This window comes from Pieris brassicae, chromosome 11, assembly GCF_905147105.1.
Source record: "Pieris brassicae chromosome 11, ilPieBrab1.1, whole genome shotgun sequence".
Classification (NCBI taxonomy): domain Eukaryota; kingdom Metazoa; phylum Arthropoda; class Insecta; order Lepidoptera; family Pieridae; genus Pieris; species Pieris brassicae.
In genome coordinates, this window is record NC_059675.1 from 441139 (window position 1) to 456956 (window position 15818).

General features: G+C 37.5%; 1 protein-coding gene across 6 annotated transcripts; it reads right to left on the reverse strand.

Annotated features, from left to right (window-relative positions):
- Window positions 1-59: 59 nt before the first annotated feature.
- On the reverse strand, window positions 60-13176 carry LOC123716151 (GPI ethanolamine phosphate transferase 2). 6 transcript variants are annotated; one of them, XM_045671735.1, is made up of 15 exons: window positions 13000-13176; window positions 12545-12776; window positions 12228-12414; window positions 11592-11657; window positions 10836-11045; window positions 10546-10749; window positions 10158-10291; window positions 9623-9816; window positions 8612-8802; window positions 7347-7930; window positions 7119-7231; window positions 6808-7041; window positions 2916-3265; window positions 2591-2757; window positions 60-1034 (listed from the first exon to the last, which is right to left on the reverse strand). In XM_045671735.1, exons 2-15 carry the CDS (start codon window positions 12700-12702, stop codon window positions 779-781), a joined length of 3048 nt encoding a protein of 1015 aa, XP_045527691.1. In that variant the 5' UTR covers window positions 12703-12776; window positions 13000-13176; the 3' UTR covers window positions 60-778. The 6 variants fall into 6 exon arrangements, with proteins under 6 accessions (XP_045527691.1, XP_045527690.1, XP_045527692.1 ...); XM_045671734.1 differs by having other exon boundaries at window positions 12894-13176; XM_045671736.1 differs by having other exon boundaries at window positions 12545-12792; window positions 12894-13176.
- Window positions 13177-15818: the final 2642 nt, after the last annotated feature.

Consider the following 15818-nt stretch of genomic DNA (forward strand, 5'->3'; position numbering starts at 1 on the left):
TCATCTTCGATCCTAGAAAACGTTGACGTCCAAAAATTTACAATAAACAAAACGATGCAATAGGTACAAATATTTATTACATAATGGCACACATACATATAGTAACAAAAATTCACTGAACCTCATTGCACAAGTGAGATGGAATTTCGGGACGATCTTCAAGTACTCAGTGTCTATGTTATGACGTGTATATACATATATATATGTTACGATTAAGCCCATTTATCAGAATTAAACAATTAAAATATCGATCTACCCAGTCCTGAATCCCGAAAATCGGAATTCCATGTCGCCTGTTACAGTGATACAGATGAACTAAAATACTAATTATCAAAAAACTTACTACGACCATTTATGCACATGAACTTCGAGGGGGGCAATGGGGAAATTGTCACAAGCCTTTGATGTAATACACATAGGTGAACATTGTCTCACGACCAGGAATTTTTCCATTTTATTTCAACAACCGATGTACTACATTTGTACATCATATCCAAATAATAGTAGAATAATTGTTCAATATGACCTATCAAAGGAATGTTTATAGTAAATTTATAAATAAAGACTACTTAATGAAACACAAATTTAATATTCGTTTACCGAATATTAATGTTAGCATTTGGTGTCAAGGATATACAGCGTAATGCTCGTACAAAATAAAATAACAGTAAAGATACGTGTAATTTTAATTTTGGAAGAAATAATTATTTGCCATCAAACTTTGTAACTCCACATAAAAATATATTTTTCATCTCAAACATGAAAACCTATTGAAAAACTAAGTTACCCTCCTATACGTTATGCATCTAGAAATCCAACTAATTACGTGCGTCAAACACACGATTTCTGCAATCGTCAACAACGCCTGGACGGAGAATATTGTCGCGACAAAGTCGTATAGCAATTTAGGTGAAAACACCGACCACACGAACAGATGGTGCCTGAATATTATCGCTATGACGCAATAAATTACAACTTGATACACTCTCTGTAACGCCATAATGTTGGTAACGCGCCACACTGCTTGACGGTATCTGAAAATTTGTATTAATCTAAAACAAAACTAAAATCGAACACTTCGTATTCCCAAATTTACCAATATCAACCGTCCATTCATCAGTACCTCGACTTACCACGAGATACTTAAATCTGTTTAATTCTTAAGTATTTCTTAAGTGTGTGGAATATATTAGTATTTGTGCAGCGCCATTATTTTTCTTTGATCTACTTTCGAGGATACAATTTCTCCACACCGGTGACATTACGGCGTTTCGAATAAGATAAAAATTAAAATGCAAGTTCAAACTGAAATCTTACACCACAGCCTCAATTTATGCGAAGTATCACTTATAATTATAAATTAAAAAAAAGAAAAATATATTTCTGAATTAAATTCATTTATAGTGCACACACTTTTCTTGGCGGGGAGGTGAATTTGGTACTACCGTCACATCTAATGACAATACAACTAAAATGTATTTATTTTTATTCCTTGCATTATTAATTACAGTAGCAAAGTTTTCAATATCCAACGGTTAATAGTTATTTGAAAATATATTGTTACGAAGACGGGTCGAGACTCTAGATTTTTCCACTAGTTAGAGAACTTTTCAGCAGGCTGTAATATGATTTCTGACCGTTTCAGGAGAGGGTCAATCACATATTAGAAAATTGTCATTTCCATAATGTTACCCTAGTTTTCAGGAAGCTGAAACTTTTTTTCAGTCGATTTCAGAACATGTGTAGTAGAGAGGTGCAGTTTTCAGGAGACCCGTTTTCAGGCGTTTTCAGGCCTAGGTATACCCCTTTGATGAAGGAATATTCTAGACCAAACTTTCTAGTTGTGAGACAAGGACGAAATGATACGAGAGAGAGAGAGAAGATCAGAACTTTCTCGAACCTAGACTGAGCACTCTAGAACGCCGTACGACAAGGACGGAGCAACGTGCGAAAGAGACAAAGAGTGCGGACGTTCTAGAATTGTGCAATCGCTACTCAGTAGCAAGCCCGCCTAGAGAGTTCTCGAATATTGTTTAGAATTATTCCCAGGGATATATAAGCGAGCCGAAACGCGACTAGTCGCCTTTAGTTTTGAATGCGATAACAAGAGTGAAACACCGAAGCGATAAAGTGAATACAAGTGATAAAGTACTGTGTGAAGTGTGCATAAGTGAAGTAATAAGTGATTGTTTTTGTGTGTGTAATAAGTGCATCTCTGCGATTAATTTGTCCTCCTCATTGATTTTTCAAGAAATAAACCCTTAAATAAATTCACGGCATTTTCTATCCGATCCCCTAGCTCGTAACAATATTATATTAATATTACAGGTAACAAAACCTACCATATCAGTTGTTCCTAAGTTTGTGTTATATTTAAGCCTAGAACATATACATTGTTTTATAAAGAAATTTCAATAAATTATTAGGTTAGTCTGGGTGACTTCAAATTATTCCCCTTATAATGGTTCATTTTTATTTACTGGCAATACTAATATCCACGACAGCAACGCTCTTACCAGACAAGAAAAATATGTGGCCGACCCGACAGCTTAATGTCAGTAAGTGACAGCTAATGAGAGGTTATATTTACCTGTTAATATCTGTATAAGGCAGCGAGCAGAATAAATGCGCCCCAGACAAAGCCGGGCCGGCGTATGCATGGAGGCCCATGCGGGCCGCGACCCTGACCGGGCTGTATTCACTCAGACCCACGTAACCCGAGCCCAGGTCCACCGAGGCCAGGCTGTTCGAGTTGCCCTAAATAAATAGATATACTGAAATATTACACATTGAATATTTTACTCGTGACACACTTGACATTGCGTTACGTGACACGAGACGTTTACAGATAAAAAAAACTGTTTTGGTAAAATTTTGACAGCTATTGCCGACGGCAGTTGGTATGTAAGACTCACCTGGTAGAAATAAAACACGGCTCCGATCCAAATGTGCGCCAAAGTCAGACTCAAAGTGTCGGCGCCCTCCGTGTTTCTTCCGGGCCTCGAATCCAACAACTTATGGTCCAGGCATTTAGCCGTGAGCAGGCAAGTGATATAGATGCTGGGCACCATGATAACGTTGTAGGGACGCATCAACAGAACTATTATCAGCATCATTTGATTGTACATTATGTGAGTTAAAGATCTGGCTAAGTTTAACTTGACATCGTTCAAGTTCCACGGTTCTTCCGCGTTGTCATAGAAATAATCTTCGGTTTTCGCTTTGGGCTTGTTATAAACGAACCTATTTCCGTTCGGAAATGCACCTACAACATTTTCAATCATTTAATTTGGATAAACGCATTTTGAGTTGCAGTTTTTTTCCGTAATGGTGTAATATTAGATTGGGAAAAAAATATTTTCGCATGTATGAACTTGACGGCGCCACTATCAATGTTTTGTAAAACAACGTGCAACGGGCGATTAGTCGAACGATCGTACGATGTGTCACTCGATCCCCACTACAGAACCAATATAAAGCAGCGCGCGCGCACAACTCAGGGATTCTACCGCCCTATCAGCCTTCTCAATACGCTTAGTAAGCTTTACGAGAAGGTACTTAAAAAGCGCCTCCTAGACTTTGCCCTAGATAAGGGGCTCATTCCCGATGAGCAGTTTGGCTTCAGGCCGGCCCACTCGTGCGTTCATCAAGTCCATCGAATCACGGAGCACATCCTCTCCGGGATGAATAGCTCCCTGAAACCGAGAGCCACGGGTGCGCTCTTCTTCGACATAGCGAAAGCTTTCGACAAGGTCTGGCACAACGGCTTGGTTTACAAGCTCTACCAACTTAATGTGCCACTAAGACTCGTGCGTATCGTACACGACTTCTTGTCCGACCGCTCAATGCGCTATCGCGTAGAAGGAACGTTATCGTCTCATCGCCCCATCATGGCCGGAGTCCCTCAGGGCTCGGTCCTCTCGCCCCTTCTGTTCACGCTGTATACCGGCGACATCCCTAGGGCTCCCAATGTGGAGCTAGCCCTCTATGCCGATGACACCGCTCTCTATACCACCCACAAAGATAGAGGTGTCATCGTGGACAGACTCCAGACCGCTACCACGTCGTTAGGCGAATGGTTTCGGAAATGGGGCTTCCAAATAAATCCCGAGAAAAGCGTAGCAGTTCTCTTTGCCAGGGGCAACCCCGGTGCTAACGCTAGGGATAAATTTCACCTCAAGACAGAGGTAACCCTATACGGGCAAGCCATCCCATGGCAAAAGTCCGTTAAATATCTAGGAGTCACGCTCGATAGCGGCATGTCTTTCCGAAAGCACATAGCCACCGTTCGCAAGAAGGCCCATTTTGTCCTCTCTCGCCTTCATTTCCTCCTAAATAAAAGGAGTCACATGTCTCTCAGACACAAGGTCACCCTGTACAAGGCATGCATCCGACCGTGCATGACATACGCTAGCGTAGTCTTTGCACATTGTGCCCCCTCCTATATTCACCGGCTACAGGTGCTCCAGTCCAGAGCACCTGGTGTGCCCTTCTATGTGAGAAACGTCGATCTCCACCACGACCTGGAGCTCCCTACCATAGCCCAATGGATGAAGTTGGCGTCCACACGCCACTTTGACAAGGCTAAACACCATCCCAATCCGCTGGTGCGTAATAGCATCAACTATTACCCCTTCCCGACAAAAAAGGCTCGTAGGAGGCCCCGACACATACTAACGGATCCGGATGATCCAATTACTGTAGCAAACGATAAATTAAAAGCCGCCCGCGCGGCCATAAATAATAAAAATAGCCAATCACAGATTAGGGTAAAAAACCGCCTTCACCGGGGAAGGCGAGGACCTTTACTTCGCACTTCGCTCACTCCAGTGAGCTTCCGTCCTGCCCTTCAGGCGATTGACCGCCCCGCGACGGCCCAAGCCGAGGTTCGAGTCTCCCTGTGAGACGCCCTTGCGCTAGCCGCGGGACAAAACGCCATTCTGGCCGAGCTACGCTCGCCAAAACAGCCCGAGCTGAGCTGTAAAGGCCCTTAAGGCCAACAGCGAGATTCCTTCTCAAAAAAAAAAAAAAAAAAAACTCAGGGAGTCGTTCATCGACCATTGCCCGGTGCACACGTTACGTAATTACCGAGTAGCCTTCGAAATATTTACCTATTGAATTTGTTTATTGAAATCGTATTGAATTAAGAGACTGAAATTAGAATTGGAATAAATCAAGTGATTCGGAGAAAACTTTGTGTTTGTTATCTTAACAATGTCGGGGCCTGACGCTACAAACTTATAATATAATCACTTTGAATATACTATTTGTATCTGGCTGGCTTTGGTATTAAAAATTAATTTTAAAGAAATTAATTCCAAATTCAAATTAAGAAAATTTGTGATTTTTATTTATTTTTTGTGCCGTCAAAATGAGTGAATCTAATGAAGAAATTCGTTACATAGTCTTTACATTGTCTTTTGTTAACATAGCTTTTACACATTAAAAGAAAACACTTTTTTACCGGATTGATGCTATGTATTATTATGATAAAAAATAATTCTTTGAGATCATTATAAATCCATATATTGTTAGTAGAGACACTTATAACTATATTAGCAAAAAAATAAATTTTAAAACTACTACAAAAAAAGGTAAAAATGCAACGCAAGCCGCGAAATAAATTTGCAATGTTCATGGACCTAGTGCAGTGTTTACGTGAGAGTAGCTTAAAATTAGTTTAAGCCTTTTTTAATAACATCCAATTTTGATGTTAAAGATGCACGTCGCTCTGGTCGCCCTATTACGGATAAAATGGATGCCATTTTTGAAAATGTTACGACTTAGCTGAATAATTGGGAATTGACCACAAAACAGTTTTGGCGGATTTGAAAAAATTGGGTACACAAAAAACGCTCAATATTTGAGTACCTCACGAGCTCGCTGAAAGAAACCTAATGAATCGTGTACTCATTTGTGATTATCTATTACGACGTAATGAAACCGAACCATTTTTGAAGAAGCTGATAACTGGTGCTGAAGTGGATCACATACGACAAGAACGTGCGAAAAAGGTCGTGGTTAAAGGCCGGCCAGGCTTCACAGACTGTGAAATCTTAACTCGCAACAAGGTGATGCTGTGATCGTCGCAGTATTTTGATCAGAAGCCCCAACATTTCTATAGCAATGGAATCATGTCCCTACCTACAAAATGGCAAAAAGTTATCGAACAAAATGGTACCTACATTCTTTGGTTAAATGTATGTAATGTAATAAAATATGTTAAATAAGTTGAACTATTTAATTCTATAATCATTCATCATATTTTTATATGTTTGTATGCTCACTGACAAGAGTAAATGTCTAATGCACAACAAACACTGAGTAGAGAGAGCGGAAAGCGTCTGTGAGAATGAGAGAGCAGGAGCCTGCCTACCGCTGCCGTATGCGCGAGAGAAAGGTAAGCTATACAGACTGGCGCCGTTACGCGTTACGTAACGTTTCTCGAAACAAAGTTATAATTACGGAGAGTTTGTTAAGTTGTTTTTTTTTGTTTGTAAATTGATAAATATTAAATAATTTCTATTATTAACACATTTAATGCCCCGCCGTGCACCAATGGGCTTTCTTACCGTGTGCGCATTTAACATTGGCAACAATGTAGGCAAACATCGTGAGGAACCGGCTTGCATTAAACCCAAAATGTCGTCGGCGTGATTCAGGCATAGGCTGATCACCTACTTCTCTATTAGATTGACAAATGTTCATGAAACGGATACAGAAATCTGAGGCCCAGACCTAAAAAGGTTGTAAATATTATAAGAAATTTTTTCAAATTCAAGTTTCTCATGTAGCGTAAACACTCACCGACATAGGTGATGACCTCGAATATAGTCTGAGCGGCTAAAAGCCACCAAAACACTTGGACCACTTGCCCCGCGTCCCACTGCGGAACCTCGTACGGCAGACGTAAGGAACCCGCGCTGATGCGGTACAGAAATATACAGAGCGTGGATAGGATTGTGAGCACCGAATGTATCTTCAGATGGTCGTTCATGTGGCGGATGTTTCCGAGACAGATCGCGAGCGTCGCGAGAGTGCCTGAAGAGGGTTTACATTTTATTTCTTTAGGATTTTGTCGGAGACCGGACGTCTTGCAACATTTGCTCATTCAATACCTATAACGAGATGAGCTTGGAGATAAATAGAGTTCTCCGGAGCGTTCAACCAGTCGGCCGTGTCTGGGAGGAAGAGCCACCTGTCGCCCGTTTGGTTCATGGTCCGGAGATATCTGCAATTCGTTCGATTCATACTTTTTGTAGGAACCCGTTCAGCGGGTCAGATTCATTAGTTTCGAACAGTTTATATGGTAAACCAAAGTTCAGCATGACCGTCATTCGTCTCACCTGTGCAAACCGATCAACGACACCCACTTCGGCACGATAGCTACGCCGACGCCGCTCATCAGGTGTTCCAACTCCGGCTTCTCCTGAACTTCGGTGGCCCCCGACAGCCGCTTGGCGAAGTACAAAACGATCACGACGATCGTTCGCACCAACACGAAGAACATCAGCGTATTCCAAAAGAAGTACCACGTCATGTGCTCCTCCTCTATGAAACTCGTGCCGAAAAACGACCAGGCGTGGAAGAGGGTGCCGAGGATCAGCAGAAAATCGATCGCATTCAAATCCCGCAACGTCGATAGATCCCGGATCTTCTCCAAACCGGTCTTCGCGAGGAAGTAGGCGAAAGTCAGAGCGACGGCCGAGGCCGAGAAGGCGGCGGACCACGCGGGCCCGAAGGAGCAGAACTGGCTCCTCGTTTCGCTGATGAAACAGGTCAACGTCAGGCTCGAGGCGATGATCGCGAAAATGACCGCAAACGCGACAGCCGTGCCCAAGTTAGTTTTGTGTTTGTCCGTCACGCTTGTCTTGCGTTGGCTTTCCGGTTGCAGCGAGTACAGAGTCACGCAAGCGAGGGCCGTCAACATCTAGACAGAAGTAGGAAATCTTTATTACTATTACGAAAGGATTTAGTGAGAAATTTTAACTGTAAGCTAATTATTTTTTTAACTACTGTTAGATACACTGTTTTAATGTTTTCCTCGTAACTGTTATATTTCAGAATTTCTTTTTGCTAACCTTATTTTGCTTTCCTAAACTACGTAGCAACAACCATAAAGATAGTTTTAGGTTAAATTGTAAATTTACCAAATAATCATAAAAGTTAATGCGACAGTTAAAAATCAATAAATAAACAGTGGTAATACAATATTACGTTCTAGACATTCGTTAAAATTACCGTCGTAATGTGCGGCAAATGTTTAGTCCGTAATTATAATTAAACAGTGAAACAATCGTAAAACGCGTTTGCCCTTCAGTCTATTTAGATAAATTACCGTAATGTACATTAAGTTATTATACTATTATAGGAAGAAAAAAAATATTATTTGATGTATATATTTGTAATGTTCTTAGTATCCTAGTAATAATAACGTCTTATATTTTTACTGAAGAAATAGATTTTGTTTTTACGACTTTGTTGGGCAAAAAATATATATAACTAAACGTTTCTCGGTTGGCAAGCGTTTAGACATTCAAAAATCAAAAACCATAAGGAGATGGACATCGCATAGCTGTAAAAGCATTTTCTGAATGTTAAAGGTACTCACCAGATACAAAAACACGACAGCCAATCCCAATGCAAACACGTCAAAGTCGGTGGTTGCGTCTGATAATTGCTTGGACATGGCGGCTAAGGATTCGTCGTAGAACTCTTTCGCGATTCGAGCAGCACTTTGCTGTCCCGTTGAGAGGTAACGGGCGAATTGGGATTCTGCGCGTTTGAATTGCTTATAGTATTCTGGAATATAATATACAAAAAATCACCGGGCGCGGGTCGACGACCTCAGAGAAGAGATTCACAGGCTCCAGCCGTAGGCAGATCCTACATTTATGATTGCAATTAGGATTGCCTGATAGCGGTTCCATCATCGGAAGTCAAGGCGGAATACAAAATTCCACCCGCATTTCATCAATATTCATTCGCGCTCCGCCACGTGTGTGGACTAATTCGATTTAGGGTCCTTAAAAAAAGGCGCACAAATTTTTAAAGGGCCGGCAACACACTCGCGAGCCCGAGCGCGAAAATAAAAAAAATAGTTGATTCAACAGTTGCCCATGAGCTCAATTTTCACAGTCCAATCCAGTCAGTACCTCGGCATCGCTTTACCAAACTAATTTTTTAAATAATACAAAACTCCGTTGTTATATTTACATATCTAACTTTTTTTATGTAATAGCAGGCAAGCGAGCAAAAGGCTCACCTGATGTGAAGCGATACCGCCGCCCATGAACACACACATTGCCAGAAGGCTCGCAAGTGCGTTGCCGGCCTTTCAAGAATTTGTACGCTCTTTTCTTGAAGGACCCTAAGTCGAATTGGTTCGGAAATACTTCAGTGGGCAGCTGGCTCCACATAGCTGTGGTGCGCGGCAAAAACTGCCTTAAAAAACGCTCAGTTGTGGAACGACGGACGTCGAGGTGACACGGATGGTATTATATTTGGAAAGACCAGGTTTTTTTAAATAAATATGGACAATTAAAGGAATATTTTGAATTTCGGTCTTCAAATCGGGATATTTCTATTTTACACAAAAAATCAGTGAAATGGCAACACTCACCGGTATCGGTAGGTACGCCTTGCTTGACATTATGAAGAGCGTTCACGTGTAGTAAATACAAGTGTTGCCTGATGTCACTCGGTAGCAGAGATGGCAGAAATTTGCCGGTACTGTCTCCCGGGATGGGGGCGTTTAGTAGCCAAGATATTGTTGGGGCTATGTCCACTTGTGCCACTACGGGTCCTGGACCTAATCTAAACACAAATATTTTAGACGACGCAAATCTGATATTATTGTCACTTATGGATTAAAAGCTTATTAAAAAAATTACGCTACAACCGTTTTTAGGTCTGGGCCTCAAATTCTGTATTTGTTTCATGATCAAATTATCATTAAAAGTTTATTAAACTTTACAAAACACAAAGACTATTCACTCACTAATTTTGTATCTCCGAGTATTGAAGCTAAACATATAACAACTGTATATGTACATTCGGATACTTGTGTTATGGACATATGTAAATAAAAAATAATAATAATAATAACAGTTTACGGCCATAGAAAATTAATAAGCTGTATGCAAAGTTACACGCACTCATGAGGGCATTGGAAGTCCGTGCTCTTCAGCACGACTAAAGGGACCAGCACTTCGGCGGGCGAAGCCCCTCCGTGTCCCCCCGCGTCCCGCATTCCGTGGTCCCCGCAAATTATTAGTACCCCTAATCTGTCCTAAATGTTCAAAATCTCTTAATATCTTACGCAATTATAATATATAACTTTGATAATTATTTACGTAAAGTCAAAAAACCTCGTGCTTTTAACAATCATTTGTTGCGTAAATGTAATTATATTAATTAAGATATTTAAAGAAAAACTTCGACATATTAAAATATGCTAAACTTCATTTGTTGAAACTTTAATATATTTATTATACAAAAGAAATTGAGACATGACAAGTTAGTTATAAGAATAAAATCACTAACCCATGTTTGCATAGCTGTGTGTATTTTTTTCACAATATTATCCATTTCTATTAATTTTGGTTTAATTTTTGGACTCCTAGCGCCCTCTAGATGCCCGATATGGTCTAAGCCTAAATAGTGAAGTACCAGGAAATCGAATTTGGGTTTTTTATTTTCCAAAGGAGCAAGTACGGTATCTAAATGTCTGGTGACATTGTTGTCCACCTAGAAATTATAAATGTTATCAGCAAATTATCAAAATGAATATCATCATATTTGGATAGAATATTTCCAAATTCACAAAGCGGTACCTCCGTATAATCTGTGACAAAAAATGACGTCGTTCCGTCCGATTCTGTCCACAACCCAGGAAATAACCTCAACCAAGTGTCATCTCCATATAATACGGAGTGGCGACCCCTAGATGACGCGACGCGAAGTATGCTGTCTCCTTTGACAGCCGGCGCGCCAAAATTCAAAGCTACATCCGCAAAAGTTGACACGCTACCGGTCATCATTGCCTGGAATTTAAAAAATTGCTCAATATAGGAAAAAAATCAAGTGAAAATTATTAAATCTGGAGCAATAATGAACCAATATACGCAATAATTACACCAACATATGGCCATTAACACAATGTGGAAGCAGGTCATAGGTGCATTCATGCAGTCGTGGGTTAGTTACCATTACAACTTTATATCAATAGCAATAAGACTTAATATAGACCAGGCAAAAATGAGAAAGGAAAACATGCTGAAATATGATTATGAAATGTTGGTATCAAATTTTATTAATAATGGAATTGGGAGTTATTAGACATTCATTTATACAAGTTATTCAATTATTGAACGAACAAGACTTAAGAAAGAAAGCTATAGATAACTGTGTTCAATTTATAAAACAATGTGTATAAATGAATAAATATATAACACTGATTATGATTACCACACTACCAAAGAAAAAACTTAAGTATTTTTTTACAAAAAGGAATAGTCAGAACAGATATCAAGGTTTTTCTTTGGTAAAATATTGAAAAGCGTGTAATAGTTACATAAAGTGACACTTGCAAATATATCCCGCCAGAAGTTTATTGTGCGCCTCCATTGTGCCTTTTCCTTCTTACGCTCTGGTGACTGTGTAATATTACAAAGATGTTTACAGATACCACAGTTAAATCATCTTTATATTTTTTCTTTGGCATTGTGGATCTCAGATATTAGACATATTTGTTTAATCTATTAATCCAATTAGTTTCTATTTTAAAATTGAAGCTGATACCTAGTATATTATGTTATAATCACTATCTCTAAATTATAAATAAAACTAGATTTTTTTTATAAATTAAAAAAGTTAATAATATAGTAATCACATCATACCTTAAAATTTATAAGCATTCAAAATTAGTTAAACCTTAAAAGAAAGTAACATTATTCTAACATTTCAATAAAAAAAGTCAAAATCTCATATAACAACATCAAAGTGACTACTAATATTTTGTCATAAATCCATTATTCATAACAGCCGATGATGTTGTTATTAAGTATCTAATACAATAGAATTCAGCCGGGACCTTTAATTTTAGTAAATATAACCGGTATGTTGGTCTAAACAGACTCTACAGTCAATTATACAACTATAATAAAACTTGTAGAGTTAAGATATTTTTAAATTACAAGACATCCAAAACCAAAACTTGAACATACCTTAATCCTGGGCATTGTGACAGTTGGTGGCTCAGCAACAGAAACATAAATGCATGCAGATTTGTTTTTAATTAACTGGCCAGTGTAAGGCATATATTCTTCAGTTGCAAAGTCATAGCGTAAGCCATCTATGACCATAAGAATGACACTGTTTTCACCAGAATTGTACACTTCATGGCCATCAATACTGAAATACACAATATTGACTAACTCAATAGGAAATAGTTCAAACTAAATTTTAGGATCTTTCAAAAATATATTAAATATTAATGTAATTATTAATTTGATTCCTACAAATTTAAAGAGTTAACCCTTACCTGACTCCATCTATAAAATTTGGCAAATCATCCATATGAGCTAATTTGCCAGAATGATACTTTAATGGAAAAAAGCCATAAAGAAAAAGTGTAAGACCACCTAAGGCGAATATAAGAAGCCAGAGTCCAGACCATTTATGTTGTAGCCAGAATAACATGATGGCACACTGCACAGGATAATACTATGTCTGTAACGCTAACGAAACTTTTGCTTTGCAATTTCCCCACCGGTCTGTGAAGCAATACCACTAGGAATGAATTGTATATTGGTTTTAATTGATTAATTTTCTAGTATTATGGCCATATGAATAAATAAGCACTTAACGAGGAGTAGTTAATGTTATGTTACCTCCCTAAGTAAAATGGGTAGATAATCTCAAATCCATTCTGATAAAAATGATAAAAATGATAAAAATACTTTGACAAGCGATGTTTCAGTTAAAACGTGATCGTACCAACTACTACCTAATCGTTTGTAAAACATGTAATCTTATTTTCCTGCTATTGTCTTACATATACTATAAATTAATCAACTTTTAAAAATTATTTATTATCACAATTATTAACTTTAAAATCTATTCAAGAAATAATTAATTCCAGCCGGCGGCCCGTGTTTACTAATACACCTTCAAGTTTCAAACACAGATTACAACACCCTAGTCACTACATAGAAAAACAATAGTGATGGATTCGAGTTGCTTTTCACTCGAATGACTCGAGTAGTTTTATATTACTCGCACTCGAGTTAAATTTTTACAACTTGAGTTTTAAGTGACCCGAGTCGTCTCGAATTACGAGTGTCTCTATGACGGGAACATTTTGATGTAAAACTTTTGGAACGTACTACAAAAATCATTAGCCTCGGCTATTATCATGGTGAAACAATACAATGACGAAGAATACTTAGCTAGAAAAGATGATCCTATTGCTTACTGGGAGAAAAGGAAACTGATTATGCCAGTGCGGTGTAAATTAGCTATAAAATATTTATGCATCCTAGCGACTCTTCCTTCAGTACGAGTTTTTTCTAAAGCTGCCCTGATATTTAATCAAAGAAGAAACCGTTTGGTAGGGAAAAAATGATGAAATCATTTTTTTTACTAGTTATTACACATTTACGGCAATTTCAGTTAAATTTGTTATATTATTAAAAATACATTATTTATGTTTATATATAAAGCATGTTTATTATTACCTAAATTGTTCATGTTTAGATCTAATGAAAGTTCCTTGCTAGAATAAATTAAATTGTATTAGAACGTATTAGTAGTAGATTATAATATTTCAATTTCACTGATGTTAATAAGAGGTTTCTTGATTATGTGTGACCGATTTAGTTTGAAGAAAAATTGTATTTTTTTACATTATATTCAGATTTTTCGAGTAGCTTTTACAATAATGTGAAAATGAATACACATTTCAATATAAAATTAATATTGTTTTATTTTCGTTTTAAAATTTTGGTCACTCGAGTTTTATATCCCGAGTGACTCGAGTCTATAAAAATCACTCGAGTCCATCACTAAAAAAACAAGAGTTTTTTTTTTATAATAATTTTATGGCCTGGTAACGAGACCTTTAAGCCAAGTCTTATTTACGGTAAAAAACAAGAGTATATTTTAGATAAAGACAAATGTCACAAACAACTAACGTGAAATAATTTATCATTAGTCAATTGTTATACATAATAACAATATATAAAGTAGATGACAAATAAAAAGAAGAACATAGTAACTCCTCGGTTTCTAAGATTACCTCTAAGCATAAAGCAGATAATCAGTCTTATGACTTTAAGGTTCAGATATGGCTGTAACATATTGTTTTACTTACGAGTATGTGTGTGTTAATTTCATACATTTACACTAATATTATAAAAAGGAAGGATCTAATTGTTTGATAATTTGCAGTGAATATGTTCTAAAACCACGGGACTAATTTGAAGTCTACGTCATCCCCGATGAATATAGGCTGTAAAATACATTAAAAAGTTTGGGATCCGTATCCGTAAAATATCGATTATTAATCATTATTGATAATAGAGCAAAGTGAAGTTTAGAATGTGCACAAAAAGGCCAATATATCTAAGAAAAATAATAAAAAACTTGAGTTTAAAAGTTAATTTTCCAAGGCATGCTATAGAACATCATGCTATGACGGAATCGATGCCGGAGGAACCGCAGATCACAGCTGGTAGAAAAATAATGCCATTGGAGCACCTAGATTTATACTCCATTAGGCTAACACAGCTCGGCACAGTGTAACGGTTACATTACCTAGCGTGGCATATAGGTTGCCTATATCTATTGCCCTACCTAATTATATTTGTTTATTATCTGGGGGTAGTATACACAGAATTTTGATTGTTGTGTATAAATGTTTTTAATTCCAATTTTATGCATTTCTTTAATCAAACTTATTGCTGTTCTTCGGCCCGGTCGGATTTAGCATAATGGTTCGTTTATGAATCTCAATTTTAATGTTAAAATTAAATTTTCACCTTTACCGTGAATGGTTCATGAATGTAACAGTACTTGCAGATATGAGAAACGTATGGTGGCTTTGGAATTATGGACTAATACATAAGATTCTATTTATATTGTAGTACCAAATAGCACATTAAAGAATAATCTTGATACTGAACAGAATCATGGCAGGATGACGATATATTCTTAGACTAAAATTATTTTTGAAGTAACGAAGATGGAATTTTGTTTGACAATACAATTAAATTTAGATGCTTGGATCATTACGCCCACGAAAAATGCAGCATTTATTCTCGAAAAACACCCACTTTTCTTCGATTCAATTACATTTTTAACAATCTTCAGACGACGGTACAGTGACTACAATATTAATTAAAGTTGAACATAAAAACATTTGTTTGCACGACGTTGAACTATTAAATGATAAAACATATAATAATCTTTTGTTTTGTTATGAAACCTAGTTTTTATTTACTTTAGGTCTTAAATATATCCAATTACCTATGCCAATAACATATTGATTTTTCCGGGTTTGGTCTTTACGATCACGACATGACAACATACACCTCGGTTCGATTCTCTGCAAATAATATTTGCTGTAATACAGAGCTAATTAGTTGTTTGCCGTCACTACACTAATTAAAGGTCTTATTCGTGAAATAATTCAGACAAGACAATCTTTGTCTTACGCAAATTGCATTGATGTATAGAATTAAAAATTTATTTATAATAATATACATAACTCTACAATTCGAGTGCTATAGCAATCGTGGCCAGCGCGAGAGCCTGGT

Excerpts from the sequence above, each read along its gene's own strand:
- LOC123716151 (XM_045671735.1), bottom strand. The coding sequence starts at position 12,702 with ATGTTATTCTGGCTACAACATAAATGGTCTGGACTCTGGCTTCTTATA. Across the intron at positions 7,042-7,118 it reads CCAAGCTCATCTCGTTATAG|GCACTCTCGCGACGCTCGCG; the intron begins GTATTGAATGAG and ends AACCCTCTTCAG. Across the intron at positions 2,758-2,915 it reads CCGTGTTTTATTTCTACCAG|GGCAACTCGAACAGCCTGGC; the intron begins GTGAGTCTTACA and ends CTATTTATTTAG.